Source organism: Tiliqua scincoides, chromosome 2, assembly GCF_035046505.1.
Source record: "Tiliqua scincoides isolate rTilSci1 chromosome 2, rTilSci1.hap2, whole genome shotgun sequence".
In the NCBI taxonomy this organism is placed as follows: Eukaryota; Metazoa; Chordata; class Lepidosauria; order Squamata; family Scincidae; genus Tiliqua; species Tiliqua scincoides.
Genome location: NC_089822.1, coordinates 196,346,480 through 196,365,387, shown reverse-complemented (window position 1 = coordinate 196,365,387; position 18,908 = coordinate 196,346,480). Strand labels below are relative to the sequence as shown.

The 18,908-nt window shown below is 44.3% G+C and overlaps 1 protein-coding gene across 1 annotated transcript in view; it reads right to left on the bottom strand.

Moving 5' to 3' along the window:
- The window catches only part of SAP30L (SAP30 like), a 129,411-nt gene that overhangs the window by 9,645 nt on the left and 100,858 nt on the right, over positions 1 to 18,908 (bottom strand). The window contains exon 4 of the mRNA XM_066617082.1: positions 10,837 to 10,895. Within this exon, the coding sequence (XP_066473179.1) occupies positions 10,837 to 10,895 (59 nt within the window). The remainder of the gene's footprint in view (positions 1 to 10,836; positions 10,896 to 18,908) is intronic.

The window sequence follows — 18,908 nt, the reverse complement described above, 5'->3', positions numbered from 1 at the left end:
CTGCCCAGATGATTGAAGACCTGAGCATTAACAAACTTTGTAATCTCCTGCCATACATCTGACGTGGCATGTTTGAAGTCTTGAGGACGAGTTATTTATATTATTTATATAATATGCGGTGAAAGGACATTAGCCAAACATTAAGGCTGCAATGGCTCCCATTGTATGTGAAAGAACTCAAATACACACATGTACCCTAGATGGCCACATTCCTTCTAGGTTAGCATTATAACACCTCTGTGAAAGGACATTCAGGTATATGTCCTGGACCTTATATACCTTCAGGTACATAACCCTGAAATCAACATTTCAGATGTACAAATGGATCTCATTTTGTTAAAGGGTTATGGTGGTGGGGGGGGGGGAACACTGACAACATAAAAACAACTAAAACTATCAAATGTTGGTAGATTTTTATTTCAAAAACAAATGGACAATAAATGTACACAACCTTGTAATCTGAAATTATTCATGGTCAAAAGTCTTATTTATCATTTATTTCAAAACAACATTTCAGTAGAAATTTTGGAGCATGTCCTCCAACTGTTGTTTGCTTTGCCACATTGTGAGGGTATAATCCAAAGTGAGGCATTTAAAACTCCTGTGATGGCAGGTATTTGGGTCACCCATTGAAATCAATGGGGTTGAAAATGCTTACTTCGAACATATCATACCCTTGGATCCAAGTGTTCCAAGGTCTTACTGATTTACCTAAATCTTATCCAGATTTCAAGCTGTTCCAAAAACTGCAATTAGAAAAAATAAGAGCATTTTAAGATAGCATATTCTTAACTTTCTCCTACTGAAAACAATTAAAACTTGAAAGTACTACTGCTTGTCTGGATCACGAGTATCTCTTTTGAACACTGCAATCTTATCCCTTTTGTCACTACATTTTCTGTTACATTAATTCCCCAATCTGAAATCTTCCATCTAACGATCTTTAACACTATTCTTAACATCTGCCATGAAATCAGATATACTGTGTGTTTCAGACAGTTCAAATTTTCCTGATGTTTTCTGTATATGTTCATTTTAAATACAAATATTAAATTAATGTCAATAAAAATCAATCAATAGTAACTTAATTTCATCCAGTTTTACACCATTTTGCAAAACTAAAACCATGAAAGAATTTTTTGTTTGTTGTTTTTCACATTTTTATATCACAAGGCAGCTTGCAGAGGGTTAGGTCGCAAGTCATGGCTGGCTTCCAATAAAAAAAAGGCAGGGCAGCTGGCTTCCAATGGGGGGGGAACAAAAAGTCATCAGGGTGCCTGTGTCAGCAATCACTGGGGAGGCAGAGTTGCTTCAGCAGGTCAGGTTGCAATCATGGTTGCGTTCCAATTTTTAAAAGGCAGGACGCCTGCTTAGGCAAACTCTTGGGAGGAAGCAGGCAGAGCTGATGCAGATCTCTCCACATACATAGAAATAAAAGCAGCAGGGAGCCTGCACAAGCTAGCCTAATCTGTTGCTGTACAGTGGTGGGGGAGGGGAGCAGCCAGAGCTGCTGAAAGAAGGGGGTGTGTCTTAAAGCTTTGCTCTGCATGGATCTGGAATAGTATTGGGGGGGGGGGATAAAGTGTGTGTTTTGTGTGAGTGTGTGTGTGTATTTATGTGGCTGTGCCTCCCTGTTGGATGTTGGTTTGCTTTGCCTTGAACATGTGCACTGGCTTCTTCCCAGGTTCTCACAATCAATATGTATTGGTCTAGAGTTGAATTTTTGCATGTTTTAGTTTTATGTTAAAATATGTGTGTGCAGGGGTGGGGAGCTGGGTAGTCTTCTACTGAGCAGCCCGGTCATTTACATGAGAACACAAAATATTGCTCTATTTTGTGTCCAAGCCTTGGATCTAATCAAAACTCAGGCAGAAGTATGCAAATATCTTCCAAAAGTTGACTTTTAAAGTTTAAGGGAACTACGCAAGCCAATAGGGCAAAAAACAAGGAAAGTCCTGAACCTTGGGAATAACAAATCTGTGCAGCCTCCAAATTTTTGAGATCAAGCCTACAAATCTTCTGAACTGAATGATCTGGCTACCAGATTCCACCCCCCACCCCCAAGAAAGCTCCATCAGAATGATGCTACATAATTCAAGAAGCATTCTTGTGGCAGGTGGAAGTTTGTGGTGTCAGGCAGGAGCTGGCAGCTGAGAAGAGTGCCACTCTGCCACTTCTAACACCAAGGAAGTGATAGGCAAAATAAATAAAGGATTAAAAAACAGTCACCAACCAGAGGAAAATCCCTCCCAGATTTTCTCAGAACTTCTAAACTCTGTCCTTCCCCAACATTCCCATTTTTATAGTTGAGAACAGGGCAGCAAAAATTACAATGAAATTTCCAGGGCTGGGAACTCAAGTCAGTGACTCAGACTCGCGAAAATGCGTGATTTTTACTGACTCAGCGATTTGTGAGTTGTGCGCGTGGAAGACTCTGAAAAACACTCGAGTCAGGGCCCCCCTGACTCAGCACTCATCTCCATGCATGCTGACTTAAATCTGCCTGTGCCTGGGTATGCTTGCTTACTGTTTTCACAGTGTGAAAAACCTCAAGGAGCCAGCATGGAGGCAGGAAAGGGTTAATGTTTGCAATGAAGGAAGGAAGGATGATCATTGGACAAAGGATGGGCATTCTCATATTTTCATTGGTTGAGGGAGAGCAGAAGGAGGAGCCAATTGCCTTATGATTGGCTTGAGAAGCCCAGGGAAAGGAAGGAGGTAGGGATGAGGGGAGAGTATTCATAGTGATCATGCTTTGCAATGCACGGAAAGGGAAGAGGAATTTTCATTGAATGACCAGCTGCAGTGGGACTACTTCTGAGTAGGGCTGCAAAGGATTGGGTTGTCCTGTTAAGCCTCCCAGCTGCTGTGTGTGACCCTCCTTCCTCTTGCCGCTTCTCTCCCCGCTCTTTCACAGTCCCTTCCACCTCCTCCTGCCCTGGTTACAGATAGGCAGGGACATCAAGGGAGTGTTCAAAGAAAACTCTGACACACACACACCATGTTTTTGACACACTGAAACTCTGGCACACACACACACACACACACACACACACACACACACTAGCAGCCATGTTTTTTCCATGATGGGCTTTTTAAAGGGGGAAGGACTTGACTCGAGTCTTTTTGAATCACTAAAGGGTGACATGGAGACTCGGAAAGTGCTCCCCTTATGACTCTTTTTCCAGTTGAATCACGGGGGCAGTGTCTCAAGTCAAGCCACTGTAGGTTTTTCCATCCTTGGAAATGTCAGATCAGCCTTATAGCAATTTAAAAAACCCAACAATTCCACTCTACAGTCATTTAAGAGTATTCATATCTTCAAGTCATACAGGAAATCTGTCCTCAATCTAAGTCCAATAAAAGACATCATCATCACTGGCTCTGGTACTGTTGAGTAGCTCATATTTCCAGTACCATTTCTAATTAGAGTGAGTGATGCCAGTACAGTATATACACAGTATATAATTTCTTCCTCTGGTTGAGGCACAGCCACAATGGTTACAGTATAATTCTGGCACTACCAAGTCACCATACTTACCAAGTTACTGTGCTGTCCTACAACTGAGGTAAATAAGCAACACACAACAATGAAAATCAAGTTTTCCAGCAATCAGTTCTGCAGATGGTTGGGGGCTTAGAATTCTAAAGGTTTGCACATGCTAATTCTAAAGGTTTGTGACAAGGCTTCACTGCCATAAGTGCAGCACAGTGTGAGATGGACTTACGCATACATCATTCTGCATAGGGAGCAGCAGTTCTTGTGGTTTTGTGCTTAAACGAACTCCTTAAAAGGGAAGACTTGCAAGGACTGGAAAAAAATCCCAAGTCATTCAAAGGAGAAATAAGACTCTGATTTCTAACAATTTGATCCAAACAATGGCTCAGTGGGACTGAGTAATGGGGTCTTTAAATAAAACCTGATTACTTTCTTAAATATGATCCTTTGCTCATCCACGAGTTATGAGCTTTGATGTGACATGTCTGGGGGACAGTCAGCATTGGCAAGTGCTTGATGAATGTTGGATTAGATTTTCCAATGTTAAATAAATGCTTCCTATGTTTCAGAGGTTCACCACTGCTGTTCTGCATTGGTCAAAGAAGAATGAATCATGAAGTGACTATTGTAGTTTAAAGGCTCAGCATACAGATTATTTGTCTTACATAGATAGGCACATAAGCATGGGAGATCAGCAAACAGCCATTGGGGAAAAATGCAATGCTGAGGTGAATAGAGCACTGTTCTCTCCTGTAAAATACAAGAGAAGCAGCACTTTGCTCAAGGGGCACTTTTCCTCTTTGCCCATTTAGCAGGGGTGGAGATTCCCCACCTCAGAGGACTAGCACAATAATGTGTTTGGATTTGTTGAGGGGGTTATTTGCCAGGGTTGGGAACCTGAGTCTGGTGACTCTGACTCGAGTTGTGAAAATTGGCATTTTGTCAAGGGCTCCCTGACTCATGACTTGCATTCCATTTCAATGACTCAAGTCCTGTGCCAAAGGTTGCACTGTAATGGAAATGCACAAGGAGATAGGATGTGGTGTCAGCAGTGGCCCCTTTAAGGGTTAAAGGCCTGGACATTCAGCAGGGAGTGTGCTGCACAGCTGAAGCCACTTGAAGGCAATAGGACCCTCAGGCACAAAAGCACCTGATGAAGGGAGAGTTTGGTGTGGGTGGTAGAAGGAGGAAAGACAGACTGGATTAATGGACTTTGGAGACTGCTGGAGACATTGAGATTGGTGTTTGGCTGCCACACCCAAGACCTGCGGAGGACCAACATGCTGCTGTAGTTGTGGGAGGAGCTGCTGGCAGGAGAGGGGAGGAAGGAGGACCTGTGCAGGTGGAACAGGCTAGCTATCCTGGTTGTGGGGTCCAGCAGTGCTGCAGGGCAAAACTATGGTCATTCTTGGGGAAAGAAGGGGAGCTAATTAGCTCAAAGTGGGCATAGGTTCTCCAGGCAGAGATTGAATTGGGAATCTGGCAAAACGTGCTGCCACTCCCGTCTTGTATGAACAACCTCTTGTGTTCATCTGGGAAGCTATTTTTTCCTTGTGCAACCTCCAGCACCAGCAACTAGTAGGGTATGCTGTGTTCAGAGATGGGCTGGGGGGGGTGGAGCAAAAGGATTAATTTTTTTTTTGTGGTCTGCTGCATCCATTGGCCAAAGGATACATCTCCAGGAGAGGGCAAAGGCGACAAGAGCATCTGTTTTTCTCCATAGGGACAAGTGGGTTTTGCAAGCAGGGCATCAGAAGCAGGGGACAAGCAGGGGCAGGCTGTTCTCAGAGCATAGAAAAACAGCCATCCAACAGCTCATATCCTCATTCCATGTTCTGTACCTGCTCAAAGAAGTTGTCTCCCATGCGAAATTTCCCAGCATAGAATCCATGCAGGCAGGCAGGCAGGCAGGCAGGCAGGCAGCAGCCTTAGTTTTTCAAACCAACTTTCTCAATCCATATACTCTTGTAAATACAAATATAATACATTGTATTGCCAAGCTGGGATGCATCCTTGCTCCCTCCTTGCCATGCCCAGGGGGTGGGGTGCGTGGGTGGGTTTCGTCAAGGTTGGGCTGGAGTCATGGAATGGGGGAAGGGAAGGGATGGGGGTGTTCTGCACTACTGCCTCACAGGTGATATGGAGGTGGGGACAGCGGAGGACTGACTTATATCACCTACACTGTTCTCTAGTGTTCTCTCTTGGCAGAGTTTCCTTGTCATCCTCTTGCTGTTTTTTCAGCTGCATTTTCTGTTGCAGAAGGGGTGGGGGCATTCCGCACTGCTTCCAGACAGATGCAATGGGGACAGCAGGGGAATGTTTAAAGGGAACGCCAAGACACGCATATGGCCTGATGCAGCTCCATTTCCCTCTGCAAAGCTGTGGTGGGCTTTTTCTCACTTACTCGGCTTGCACTGCCTCCGCACCCTTCCACCTGGCTGATATGGGATGCACCCTCACTCCCTGCCATGCCCATGAAGTGAAGGGGGGGGGGTTTCCTTCATTGCAACTGGGGTTTGATTGCACATGGGAAGGGAAGGAGTCAGCGCATTCTGCGCCGCTGCTAGACATTGGGGTGAGCAGGGACAGCAGGGGAGAGTTTAAAGGGAACCCTGAAGCCCCAGCAGCAGCCCAATTTTCCTCTGCAGAGCTGCAGTGGGCTTTTTAAAGGGGGAAACTTGACTCGAGTCTATCGAGTCATGGAAGGGCAACTTGGCAAGTGCCCCTGTTATGACTTGTTTTTTAGTTGAGTCATGGGGGTGACTCATGACTCAACTCAAGTCGTGCTGTGCTGGTTTTTCCCATTCCTGTTATTTGCACAGGGCTTGTATTGATGGATGATTTCAAGTTGACACATTTGGTGGACGAATTTACACCAAACATCCGGGTCACATAGTTCCTCTTCAACAAGCCTTCTCCTCCATGCACTCCATTTTATTCTGAATGATACTTAGGCAAGTTGGCAACTAGATTTTTTTCCAAAGAATTATTAAAAATGTTCAACTTTAGTAGCAATAAAATTATATTTATATGATCTTGTCATGTCTAATGTAATTAATAATAGCGCTGACAACACAATCCTCTCTCTATGTTGAATCCACCTTGGATCCTTGTCAATTTGCATACAGGAGTAATAGGTCGATTGATGATGCCATCTCTATTGTTTTACATACAGTCCTTCGTCATTTGGAACAATGGGGTACATAAGTATGGCTGTTATTTGTGGGTTATAGTTCTGCTTTTAACACCATTCTACCTAGCAGGCTGTTTTTTTAAATGACTAGTTTGGGCATACAGCAAGACATTTGTCTGTGGATAAAGGACTTTTTGACAAATAGGCCACAGTCAGTTAGGATGGGCTCTTATTGTTCTTCCACTCTGATAGTAAATACAGGAGCTCCCCAAGGCTGTGTGCTGAGCGCCTTCCTCTATTCCCTGTATACACGTGATTGTACCCCATCACATAACACCAATGAAATTATAAAATTTGCAGATGATACTACAGTGGTGGGGCTTGTTAGTGGGAATGATGAGTCTGCTTATAGGAAGGAGGTACAGGAATTGTTATTGTGGTGCAAAGAAAATAATCTCTCACTTAACATCAAAAAAACTAAAGAACTTATAATTGACTTCTGGAAAAAGAGGGATGTACATACACCATTATACATAAATGGTGAGGAGGTGGAGAGGGTTGCTAGTTTCAAATTCCTAGGTATTTACATCACAGAGTACCTCTCATGGACTATTAACACCAGCATGTCAATAAAAAAGGCACAAAAGTAGTTATATTTTCTGAGGAAGCTTGGGAGGTTAAATTTATCACAGCAGCTGCTTGTGTCTCACTATCGTTGCACCATTGAGAGTGTCCTAACCTATGTTATCTTGATGTGGTACAGAAATTGCTCTGCAAGGGACAAAAAAGCTCTGCAGAGAATTATTAAGATCACGCAGCAAATCATCAACCTTCATCTACCAGCTTTGGAGGACATCTATACATCTCGCTGTCTGCAGAAGTCACATAGTATTCTGAGAGACCCCTTCCATTTGGCTCATAAGTTCTTTGAACTGTTGCCTTTGGGTAGACGATTCAGAACTATGAGAGCAGCAGCACACAATTCCTGAACAGTTTTTATCCCACAGCCATAATTTCGTTGCATAAGGCGATATAGTTGTTACCATGCTCCTGGGCATTATGGTCTGTTATTCATTCATGTTGGCAACCTTCAGTCTCGAAAGACTATGGTATCGCGCTCTGAAAGGTGTTTCTGGAACAGCGTCTAGTGTGGCTGAAAAGGCCAATTCGGGAGTGACAGTCCCTTCCACACCGGGAGCAAGTGCAGTCTGTCCCTGGTCTGTGCCCCTGGCTATGGGCCTTCCTTCTTTGCCTCTTTGCCTCAGGCTGTTGGCCAAGTGTCTCTTCAAACTGGGAAAGGCCATGCTGCAATACTGTTTTTATACTATGATGCATGTTGTATAGTATGTGTGGGTGAGTGTGTAGAGTGTGATTGTTGGAATTGCAGTATATGCTTGTATCTCAAAGGTGCATAAATTTCGTTGTGCTGTAGCACAATGACAATAAAGTTACTACTACTACTGTGTTATGCTTCCATCCTGGACAGGGAAGTATCTCTCTCAATTCTTCTCTACTGGTGTGACACAAAAGATACCAGCATTTTGAATCTACACTGGGATTGTGACATTGTTGTGCTGGCAGGAGGCTACTGCCAGCAGAGACCTTACGCTGATGGACAGCTGTCAATGCAAAAGGGAAAATTGGATGGAGCTGTGAGTGCAGAAGGTGGGGGGCTGGGATAGGATGAACGACTGAGTCTGGAACTTATGTTTGGTGAGGAATAGATTCCCAAACTCTCATTCTCTCTAGGAACCCAGTGATGGCTGCTGCAGCTGCTGCAGCAGTGCTGCAGTGCATGCAGTATGTAGGTAATCTTGTGCTTTCTGTTTTGCCATGATGAGTACCAAGAATTGCAACTATGTTATGCCAGCATTAGCACTGAAACCGCAGGGCCATAGGACTGGGCTGCCTGCATTTATTTTGTGTTGTGCATTTTTAGTATTCAGATTCACACATGATCTCAATAATCCTTACAATGGGTCTGTAAATTAGGTTTGTATTAATTCTCCCTGATGATGATGATGATGAAGAATATGCAGGTGAGGAAACTGAGAGCAGCTTGCCTATGATGGGGGAGCACAGCCAAAGTAAAATTTGAACCAGTAGTTCCTTGGCTTGCAGCTCACACAGTTAGTCAGTACACTACAGCAGCTATACATTAACATTGCATCACTTGACAGCTGATATTCAATTAATGTTACAGTCACTATTTGAAAGATACTGAAAAACCGTTTTTAGCATGCAAGGTGACCAGATTCAATGGAGACAGAGCGCCTATAACTTTAACCATTGTATAGAAGAAGGAATTTTGGCAGGTGCAGCTCAACATGGAAGGGTTTAAAAAGCTGCACCTGGCAAAATTCCCTCTTCTGCACAATGTTTAAAGGTACAGGCACTCTGTCCTCCATTGTATCTGGTCACCCTGTCAACATGGCACTTTGATCCCAAGGCTCGAAGAATTGTTGCTCCTTGTAGGAGAGTGAAAGATCTGCAACATTTGGGTTACTTTACCATCTGCAACTACTAAATAGTGTATTTATTATTAGTGATAAATGGACTTCCATCTTTAAAGCAGAGGGAAATCACACAGGAACCTGCACTTATAGCCCAATCCTGAGCTGCCCGGCGCATGTGTGCTGAAAATGGTGCTGAAAATGGCTGTCACTGCATCCTGCACACTCCAGGCAGCCACTGGCGGCTCCTTGGAGGAAAGGGACTTTTGTTCCCTTACCCAGGGAAAGCGAGTAGCCCTGAGATGGTGCAATTCAATTCTGCAGCGACCCAAAGATCGGCATAGTATCAAGAGCCTCCGTGTTGGGCAGTTATCCCAACACAGCGACTCTGGATCCAGTGGAGCAAAGCTCCACTGGTTCCACCTTCCTCCTGTCCCGCTCCCTCCCCCCAGATTGCCTCCTTGCTGCTCTCTCCCCGCCCTCCCTCCGCCTCCCTGGAACACTTCCTTCCTGCCTCCCCCCACGCCTGCACCTACCTCTCTGCTGCTTGGCAGTATGCTAAGCGGCAGAGCTCCGGCGTTTGCCCAGTGCTAGCCCAGTGCTGGCCCATGCTGAGTTAGCACCAGCAGAGCACTGGTACTAGGGCCCACAAAAGTGCCTTATGGCACGTTTGTGGCAGTGCATGCAGGTGGTGAGCCAGCACACAAAGCTTAGGATTGGGTCCTTAATCTCTGTGCAATCTTTTTGATTTAGACTTTTTTCCATATATGGAAGGATCAGCCTTTTCAATATCATGAAACTATATTTTAACTATTGTATTCCACTAGCTTCTCACTCCAGTTATAAAAATTTGAACTATTCCACCGAAGCCTTCAAATCCAACTCTGCCTTTCAAATAATGTGAGTTTACCTCAGTGCTCTTGTTGAGCCAGCCCAGCCAGCCAGATGTGCCTCCCCTCACAGCTTGTTAAAACTAATTCCCACAATTATGTCACCCAACCAGGTTTGACCCCTCCATCCCCTACATGCACAGATGAGCTGTCTCCATTTGTGTCCAGAACGTTCCATTCAGCCCCTTCGTCACCACCTTCGCCTTCCCTCCCTGATAGCATTGCCACTCATGGGTCAATGTTTCATACATCACTTCAGAAATGGAAAGTTTCCAGTCTTTCAATTTGCTTTTAAGTTCTAAAGCTACATGGTTGGCCTGTTAGTACAAATACTAAGCGTGCGTTCCAGAGTGCCCTCAACCTGGAAACATGAGTTCCAATGATGCACAGTGATGGTGCTGTAATGACTTATTCCAAGATGTGTTCTCCTTTCCCTGTAGCAAGCCTTATTTTCTCCAGCCAAGACTGCAGCACAGAGGTCAATGCATGTCACTTTGACAGCAGTTCACTTTGCAGTGAAAGGCTGGGGGGTGGGGTAGGGGATATCTGCTTTTTCTCAATGGTGGAGCGCCAAAGTGAAAGAGACAGAGGAAGTCTGTGGAATGGGGAATGCTGACCAAAACAGCCTACTGGTTGGTTCCAACCAGATCCCTTGGCAGGCAAGTAGGCCCTGGCACCAGGCTGGTGATTAAGGAAAGGAGGAGAGACAGAATAAGCAGCATTTGATAACACTCACACTAGGAATTGCTTTCTCAAGCCCCGGTTTACATAGTACAACTGGGAAGGTGCCTCTTAAGAGAGCAATCAAGTGTACAAGCCAGATAAGGGCTTAGGAGGGTATTCCCTCCTCTTTGCACTCACCTTATTGTCAGGTAGGATATCTTGCCACCACAAGCCTTATAGGCTGATTCTTGGAAGTGCTGCAGAGAAGACAGGAAGGGATAATTTTTAAATAAGATCCAAACAGGGGGAAAAATGGTTTATATAGAGAACAAAAGATCTGAAAAACTTGAAACACGACATTTCATAACTATTGAAACTGAAAACTCTGAAACCACAGAGTAATATGTTGTTAAAAACACACATGAGTTCCATGTGTGTTACCCATGAATTTTCTGGTTACATGGATTTACAAGTTACAAAGGATTTACTTATTCAAACAAGTTGCACTGTTATACCAAGAGCCTAATCCTCACCAAAGGAAGTGCTGGCAGAACATGTGGTCTGCTGGTGCTGGCTGCTGCAAAAGTGCTATAAAGCATTTTGTGGCAGTGCAGGGAGCTGGTGCACCTGTATGGAATGGCCAGAACCTTCCCATGCACACTGGTGGATTGATGGAGACCCACTGATGAAGGTAAGCCCATGCAGGGGGCAGAACAGGGCAGAGGTAGGTGGGGGGGCTTGAACTGGTCAGGGAGAGAGCAGAACGGGGAGGAGATTGGGCGGATTGGGCCCAAGAAGGGGGAAAGGTTCAGTAGCTGTGGCATGTGTTGAATCCCAGCCCCCTTTCCAGATATCATCCATCTATACAGATCAATATGGACTTGCGCCAGCGATATCGCTTACACAGGTCTGAGTTAACCCATTATGGCTGCTGGGACTTACACCAGGGCAAGGGGACAAATATCCCTTACCCCGAGGATATATCTAGCAGCCAAAAATCCCCCATGGGATTCAGCAGAAGCCATCCCTGCACCAACACTGCATTGCTGCACAAGAATTTAGGTGGGTTTGGACTGCCCATCTTTTTATATGGTTGGTAGATGCTCCACTAGTGTATCTCAGTATAAGAGAGCTTCGTGTGCTCCTGGACTCTGTTGGTTGGTTTGATCCTCATGAAGTAAATGCACCACCCCTCTGAAGATTTGCATAAGTGAAGACATATCCCTCTTAAAAATGTGAAGATTAATTTAAAGATCATGTTCACTATTTGGTGCTGAAATAGCCAATTTTGAGTGCACCTAAGAATGTGACCTGAGCAAAAGTAGGCACGTTTTTCCAAATGAGAACCCTGAGTGACTTGTTGCAAGAACACAGGGGTGTGGGCAGCACAGTTTGCAGTGCTTGTCCACATGAGCCATGTGGAGGAACTGTAGGCCAGTCCTGCAGGGTGAAACATGCCGCAGGTCTGGACTGCATTCCCTGTGTAGAGCTGACCTTAGATTTTGCAGACACCAAAGAAGATGTGGGATGATTGATTATTTTGCTACAACATAGAGGTGGAAGCAGATAACAGTTAAATACCGGTAAATACTGAAACCAAAGGTTAAAGGCAAAAAACAAGAATTCTGTCCTTTTCTTTAAATGGGATTGTGCAACGAATGAATACTTGTAAAAGTCACCTGGTAGGTTCTCCTTATCTGTTTTAGATGATTGTACGACTCATATAAATCACTTTTGGGCTATTGAAACCACATTCCATATGCTGGGCATCCCTCAGTTTGCTTTAAAAAAAAATTTGTCTTGCACTAAGAAAACAAAATCATCCTTCTCTCTATCAGCAAAGTGAGTAGCTAGCACGTGAGCGTGATGGGCACCAAAGTAGGGAAAGGGGAAGAGCAGAAATGGGTCCCAGTTGATGAGGGGGTCTGTACTCCAGAACAGGAGTCTCCAAACTTTTCGGCTAGAGGGCCACATCAAATATCTGGCACAGTTTCAAGAGTCGGGGGGGAAAATTAATTATAAAATTTAAATAAATACATTAGAGATGGAACTTAGATGGATGAATGAATGAATGAATGGGCTCAAATTTCCAGGATTTCTCCAAGCACCAACACACATCTCAAAATAAAGCACACACTCCAATGGACCCCCATTCCCCCACCTCCCAAGCAGCTGACATATATACAGGAGTAAATACCTCAGAACCAGCACATCACATGAAGCACCTGGAGCATGTTCTGAGGAGTAGGGGGACCTTCCCAACCATCAAAAAGCCTTAGCTTTCAGAGGGCACAAAAGTTAATTCCGGTTTCTCAGGAAAACCAGGAAGTGATGTTTTTAGGCCTTTAGAAGGCATTCTGCGGACCAGGGAGGCTGCACACAGCCTCCCCTGCCCTCAGAACACCCTCTGGATGCGATTGGAGCACAGCTCCAGTTGTGTTCGGTCGAGTGGGCCAGAGGCTCACAGGAGACCAAACACTGGTCGCAGGCTGGATAGAAGCTCGCCACGGGTTGCATCTGGTCCTGGGACATGGTTTGGAGACCCCTGCTCCAGAATGATGTAGGAAAGCCCTAGGTGTTTAAATTGACTCCTTCATACATAACTCATAATGCAAATATTTTGTTCTATGTTCATATTTAATAGATGTCTCTCATATGATTTCTCTCTCCCTCCAGAAGCATGATGTCTAGATTTTTTGGGTGGGATGGTAAATGGAGATGAAACATAGGAGGCTAAATTGTGCCTGAAGTTGCTTTGTTGCAATTGAAGTTGCATTTATATCCATACAGAGTTCTTTGTACCCTGATAACTTCTTTTGGAGGGTTGAGGATGGAAATTATACTCAGGAGTCTGGTAAGTTATGATGAAACGATTAGTACTTTAACAGATGATTAGTGTTTTCACTCTTATAACATTATAATTCAAGAGAATACAAATGATTACTCTGCAATTTGCTGGGATTTCCTGAAACTATAAACTGTGGTTGCTGAGAAAGTTATTCCTCCCAGTGTTGGTGCCAGGTTGGTGGAAGCCCTGAGGCAGAACATTGCACTGCCCGCCCCCCCAGCACCCAGCAAGTTCTCCCTTTAAGTTTAAAGGGACAACTCAAGGTAAATTTAAAGGGACCATGAGAGAAAGAAGTGAGGTGAGTGAAGTGGATTGGTGCTGCCCTTATGATTTTTGTGGAGGTAGGCAGAGACAATCAACTTCCCTACTGGCTTATATTAAAATTCTTTAGGTAGATCAACTGACCCAAGTTTGAGTCACAGCACAATTCTATGTCCTCTTTCTTGGGAAATTTACCTCCAAGTCAGTATGTCTAGGATTGGCCTTGGCAACTGATGTAGTATGCAAAAGGACACCAGTAGGAATGAGATGCCTGGCTGCTGGCATGATTTATAGGGCCACAAGCAGCTACACAGTGGAAGCTCTACTCCTGGGGTGTGTAAAGGCTACATTACCTTTGCAAATCTCCCCATTTTACAATCCTAACTGAATAAAAGTCAACAACCATGATCCTACTTTCCAGAATGAATTAGTATAAGGACCAAATACAACACCAGGCCATCTGCCAGCCTTAACATCTCGAGCTGCAGTGGACAAAAGATCTGAAGCCCTCGCAGTGACACATTTTCATTTGTTTACATCTCTTTCAATTTCAGTGCAAGAGGGAGATCCTATTAGCCGTGGAAGGTAATGCACTCCCCGTTCACTGGCCTTTTCTGCATGTCTGGCTATAGCAGAAAGTGGCTTAGGTCAGCAGCCTTATCAGTAGCAGATCCCTAATTACAGTACTGAAGTATAATACTCCAGACTTGGGTGGTACCTTTGGGGAATTATTCCACAGCTCTTCGACAGAGCCTGTTATTATCCAGATCAACACATTTTTTTTCTGTCAAAGGGAATGTCTTTCTCTGAAGATTTCTTAGACAAAGCAACTATTTTGTGAACGTGTGCAAAGAAGATGAAGGCAACATAGGAAAGGAAAATGACTTTCAGCTGTTTTTCACCATTCAAATGAGACAGGCTGGAATACTAAAAATAAATATGAACCTATCTGCAAAGGAAGCAAGATGACAGATCTCTATTTTTTTTAATTCTTTGTTCAATATGGTTTCCCTGGGCTTTTCAGGTAGTAAAATGCTTTTATAAGCATTCTGAACAACAACAACAATAGTTTTAACCCCCTCTGTATACGTGTTGTTTTACAGCATAACACACGCAAAAGACAAATCCCTGATCCAACCAGTTTGCCTGTGTGTCCCTTGTTCTGTGTATCCCTTGCTGGGCCCTTGCTTTACCCTAGTAGTACTTCACATGTTGAGACTTGTGCAGCATTCCCTCCTCCCCTTATGCTGCCCTTTGGCCAGTGGGCTTTCCTCTGGAGTGCCTGTGTTATTACAGAAGTTTAGGAGAAAGCCCATGGTCTGCTATGTGTGTAACCACAATACAGAACAATTATACTAACTGGTATAAAAGTTAAGCAGTGATGGCATGTTCTATATTTCCTGATAATAGTTTCATATTCCCATGACTTGTGCAGCAGGTCCGGCTGGGTTAGAGCTATCGGGGGGGGGGGGGGCTCTCAAGCCAATGTCTGACAAAACCCTACCTCTGCTGCTGCCCCTGCTCAGGCTAGTGAGTCCCTTTCCCTAAAAGCTGCCTGGTGGCACAGAGCTCTAGCGCTGGTGCTGGGTTCCATAAATGTTCTGTAAAACACGTTTATGGCACCCAGTGAGTAAAGAGCACCTGCGATAGACTTGCACCAGTCAGGTGCCAGGCCCAGCACCAGAAGGAAGAGGACGCTTCACTGCCAGGGGTATGTTCAATCGCCAGGTGGCAGTGCAGCCCCTAGGGAGCGGGGTGGTGGTGGTGGTGGAATGAGGGTGGGGAGGGGGAAGGAAATGGGCAGGATCACTGGAGCTCTGCTCTGCCATATCCAGACCTCCATATCAGGCCTTCCAGACTCATTAACTCTGCACTGGCAAAATAGCCTGCACAGACTTGAGAAGCCCCATTTCGAGGCTTGGGGCTTTCGTTGGAGGAAAGAGTTGAAAGTCCCCTTCCCCCGCAGAGACCTCCGGCTGCTTCCCTGTGCCTGCTGGATACAGCAATAACCATTTTGGCGCTGCTGCTCCAGTGGGTGCCAGGAAGCTTAGGACTGAGCTAAGAGTTCCTAGTTCAATAATCTTGAAGGTCTTGCCATGATTTCAGGCAGGGTTCATAGCTAGCAACAGATTAGTGTACAGTTTTATACTGCATTACACTAGATTTTAAACAGTGTGGTTTTACGAGATTGTGCAAGTGACTTTTGGACTAGACTACTACTAATATAATACCCGGGGATCACGACCTGGAAGACAGGCTTCCTATAAATTAACAACAGAAATGACACCGCTTTCAGTAGCCTTGTTCAAATGCCGTATGGCTTCCCAATGAGGTGTGGAGACATCGTGGTATAGGTTAATTCACTAGCAAGAATGGCTAGCCTTGCCCCTGCACCTATGCCTGTTAAGATACCTTTGCTCAGATGCCAGGTGGGAGAGCCAAGAAAAGCAAAGGGAAGCATTTTACTTCTTGGCTAGGACTGTAATCCTTGTTAATCATCTTTGTTTTTTTCTCTCAAGAGAGCGTGAACCTCATTGAAGCAAATAGGAAAACTCCCATTCACCACTATGACAAGTTCAGGCCCTACCCCGACCCATTAGTTCAATAGGTAATTTGATCATATGTAGCTGGTTATTATAATGGAATCAGTGACTTTAACAAGCTCCTGCAAATACTGGATTACTGTGCCCACTCAACCATAGTTCATTAGTGTTTTAGAAGTAGGATCCAGGAGAGGCCATGAAATATGATCTCCTAATCTCTCCTAAGTAGGGAAAGAATGGTTGGAAGGCAAGTGCCTTTTAAAAAGACTTGTGAAGTGAATAAATCTTGGGTATGCTAAAAAGTAATGAAAAGTCACCTGTTAAGGACATTGCCTTGCCAAATGGATATAGAGAGCATGTGCATATGTTGTCTATGCATCTCACAGGAAAACAGGATTCTGAAATGAGCAGACTTAAAGAAACACAGATGTCTTACTTAAGGCCCAATCCTAAAGTGTCCCAGTGCTGGCACTGAGCCCTAGTGCCAGTGCTGGGTGACATGAACATGCCATAAAGCATGTTTACAGCTCCCTCAGAGTAAAGAGCACTGGTGGTGCGTCCGCACCAGTCAGGCTCTGGGTCCAGAGCCGGCAGAAGGAGAATGCACTGCTGCTGTGGGTAAGTGTGACCGATAAGCGATAATTCTGCCTCTGGGGGTGGGGAGAGGGCAGAACAAGGGTGGAGAAAGATGGGGATGGGAAGGAACTGAGGAGGGAGGGGAATGGCGGAGCTCGGCTCCACCATATTCTCAACTCTGTGTCTGGCCGGAAGGTTCAACACAGAATCTCTCAAATCTGCTCTGGCAAAATAGCCAGCACAGACTTGAGAAGCTCCACTGCTGGGCTTGGGGCTTTCCCTGGGGGAAGGTTTAGAAAGTCCCCTTCCTCCAAGGAGACCTCCAGCTTCTTTCCAGAGCCTGTTGGATACAGCGGCAGCTGCTTTGGCGCCGCTACTCCAGTTGAGGCTGGGAAGCTCAGGATTGGGCTGTTACCATAATTGAGAATAGGCTGCTCAGTTTGGAATATATTTTTTCCAGGTTCCTGGGACAGAAATAAACAGTATGAGAGAGTCATACTGTTATGGGAGGGACAGGTGAAGGTCACATCACAAACCTGCAAGCACAGTGGCTTGTGGCACCTTAAAGACAAACCATTTACTTGTACTGCATCAGTAGTTTTCATATTGAGTACAGTCTACTTTATCAGATGCGCGCGCACACAAATATGTAAAGAGAGAAAGAAAAAAGTTTAAACAGCAAGGTCAAATGTTCATGAAATGCAAAATGTAAAATCTGTGCAATGTAGCTCATGAACGCTTGTGCTGAAGTAAATTTGTTGGCCTTTAAGGTACCACAGGACATTGTGTTTTATTTTTCCTTCAACAGACTAACATGGCAACCCCTCCAGAAGCTGACACCAGATATTAAAAGATACAGTAGCTACAGGGCTGTGAATACTGTACTGTTTTTAAAAAAAATCAAAACTTGTTCTCCAGTAACCCACATTTGATGCACATTGCTGAATTATGCAACCTATATAAACTGTGCAAGCTAAACAGACACTAATGTATTCTGCCACTGATATGGAATAGGGCAAGGAAAGCCATTTACGGCACTGAAACCACCACCGTTCCTCTGATCAGTAGAAATCTTATTCAGCAGATCCTCTGGTTTCTAGAACATCTTTCATCATGCCTTGTCCATGTGCTTTCAAACCTATTTATGTAGCCATTGAAGGCTAGAGACTTGCTCTTTCAATATGAAATGTGAAATTCTTAGAAGGCTGTAAGATATGACCAACACCTCAGTCACAGTTTTTCTTTGCTTCCATAGGATCATAGCAATCTTACAGCCTTGGCTTTTCTTGGCTGCAACCAAAAGCTCATATTTTATGGTTGGGACTGCAGTGCTTTATGTATTTGGTGGTGGTAGTTGCATGATTACTAACACATGTAATGTGATAGAAGCTGAGGCAAATCCTGATTGCCACGCATGTGTATTTGTATAACGCATATAATGGAAAACTCACATCTTTCTTGCTCCTAGTATTCATAACTCAGCTTTTGATAATAGATCAGAATTGCCCCGATTCCCCAAATTATAATTTTTTTTTACTGAACATCAGGTTTCTTATTTGTCTGCCTAACAGCACAATCCTATGCATGTCTCCTCAGCAGTGAGTCCTATTAAGTTTACAGTCCAGTTTACAGTCGAAGTTTACAGTCCAGTGGCTTACACAAAAATAAGTCATTATTTAATTACACAAAATCCCTATTGGCTTCAAATTGCAGACTTATGCATAAGTAAGGACAGTGGAATTATGCTAATCACACAGTATATGATAATCATTCCTTGGGCTGCTGTGCATAATGCCTCAACAACTTCTTATGTCAAAATCTGTTGTATGCATTGCCACCCCAAGGTTGTCTTATAGTTTTACTTTTCGGTTGAATATGTACATACATATGTATGTACAGTAAGTTCTCATTTTCTGCTAGGATTAGGTTCCAGGAAAATCTACTGGATGCTGAATTAGTGGATACTAAATTACTGAGTTTATGGGGAAAATGGAGTTAGGTTCCAGGGAACACATTTCACCATACTCTCTATGAACTTTATG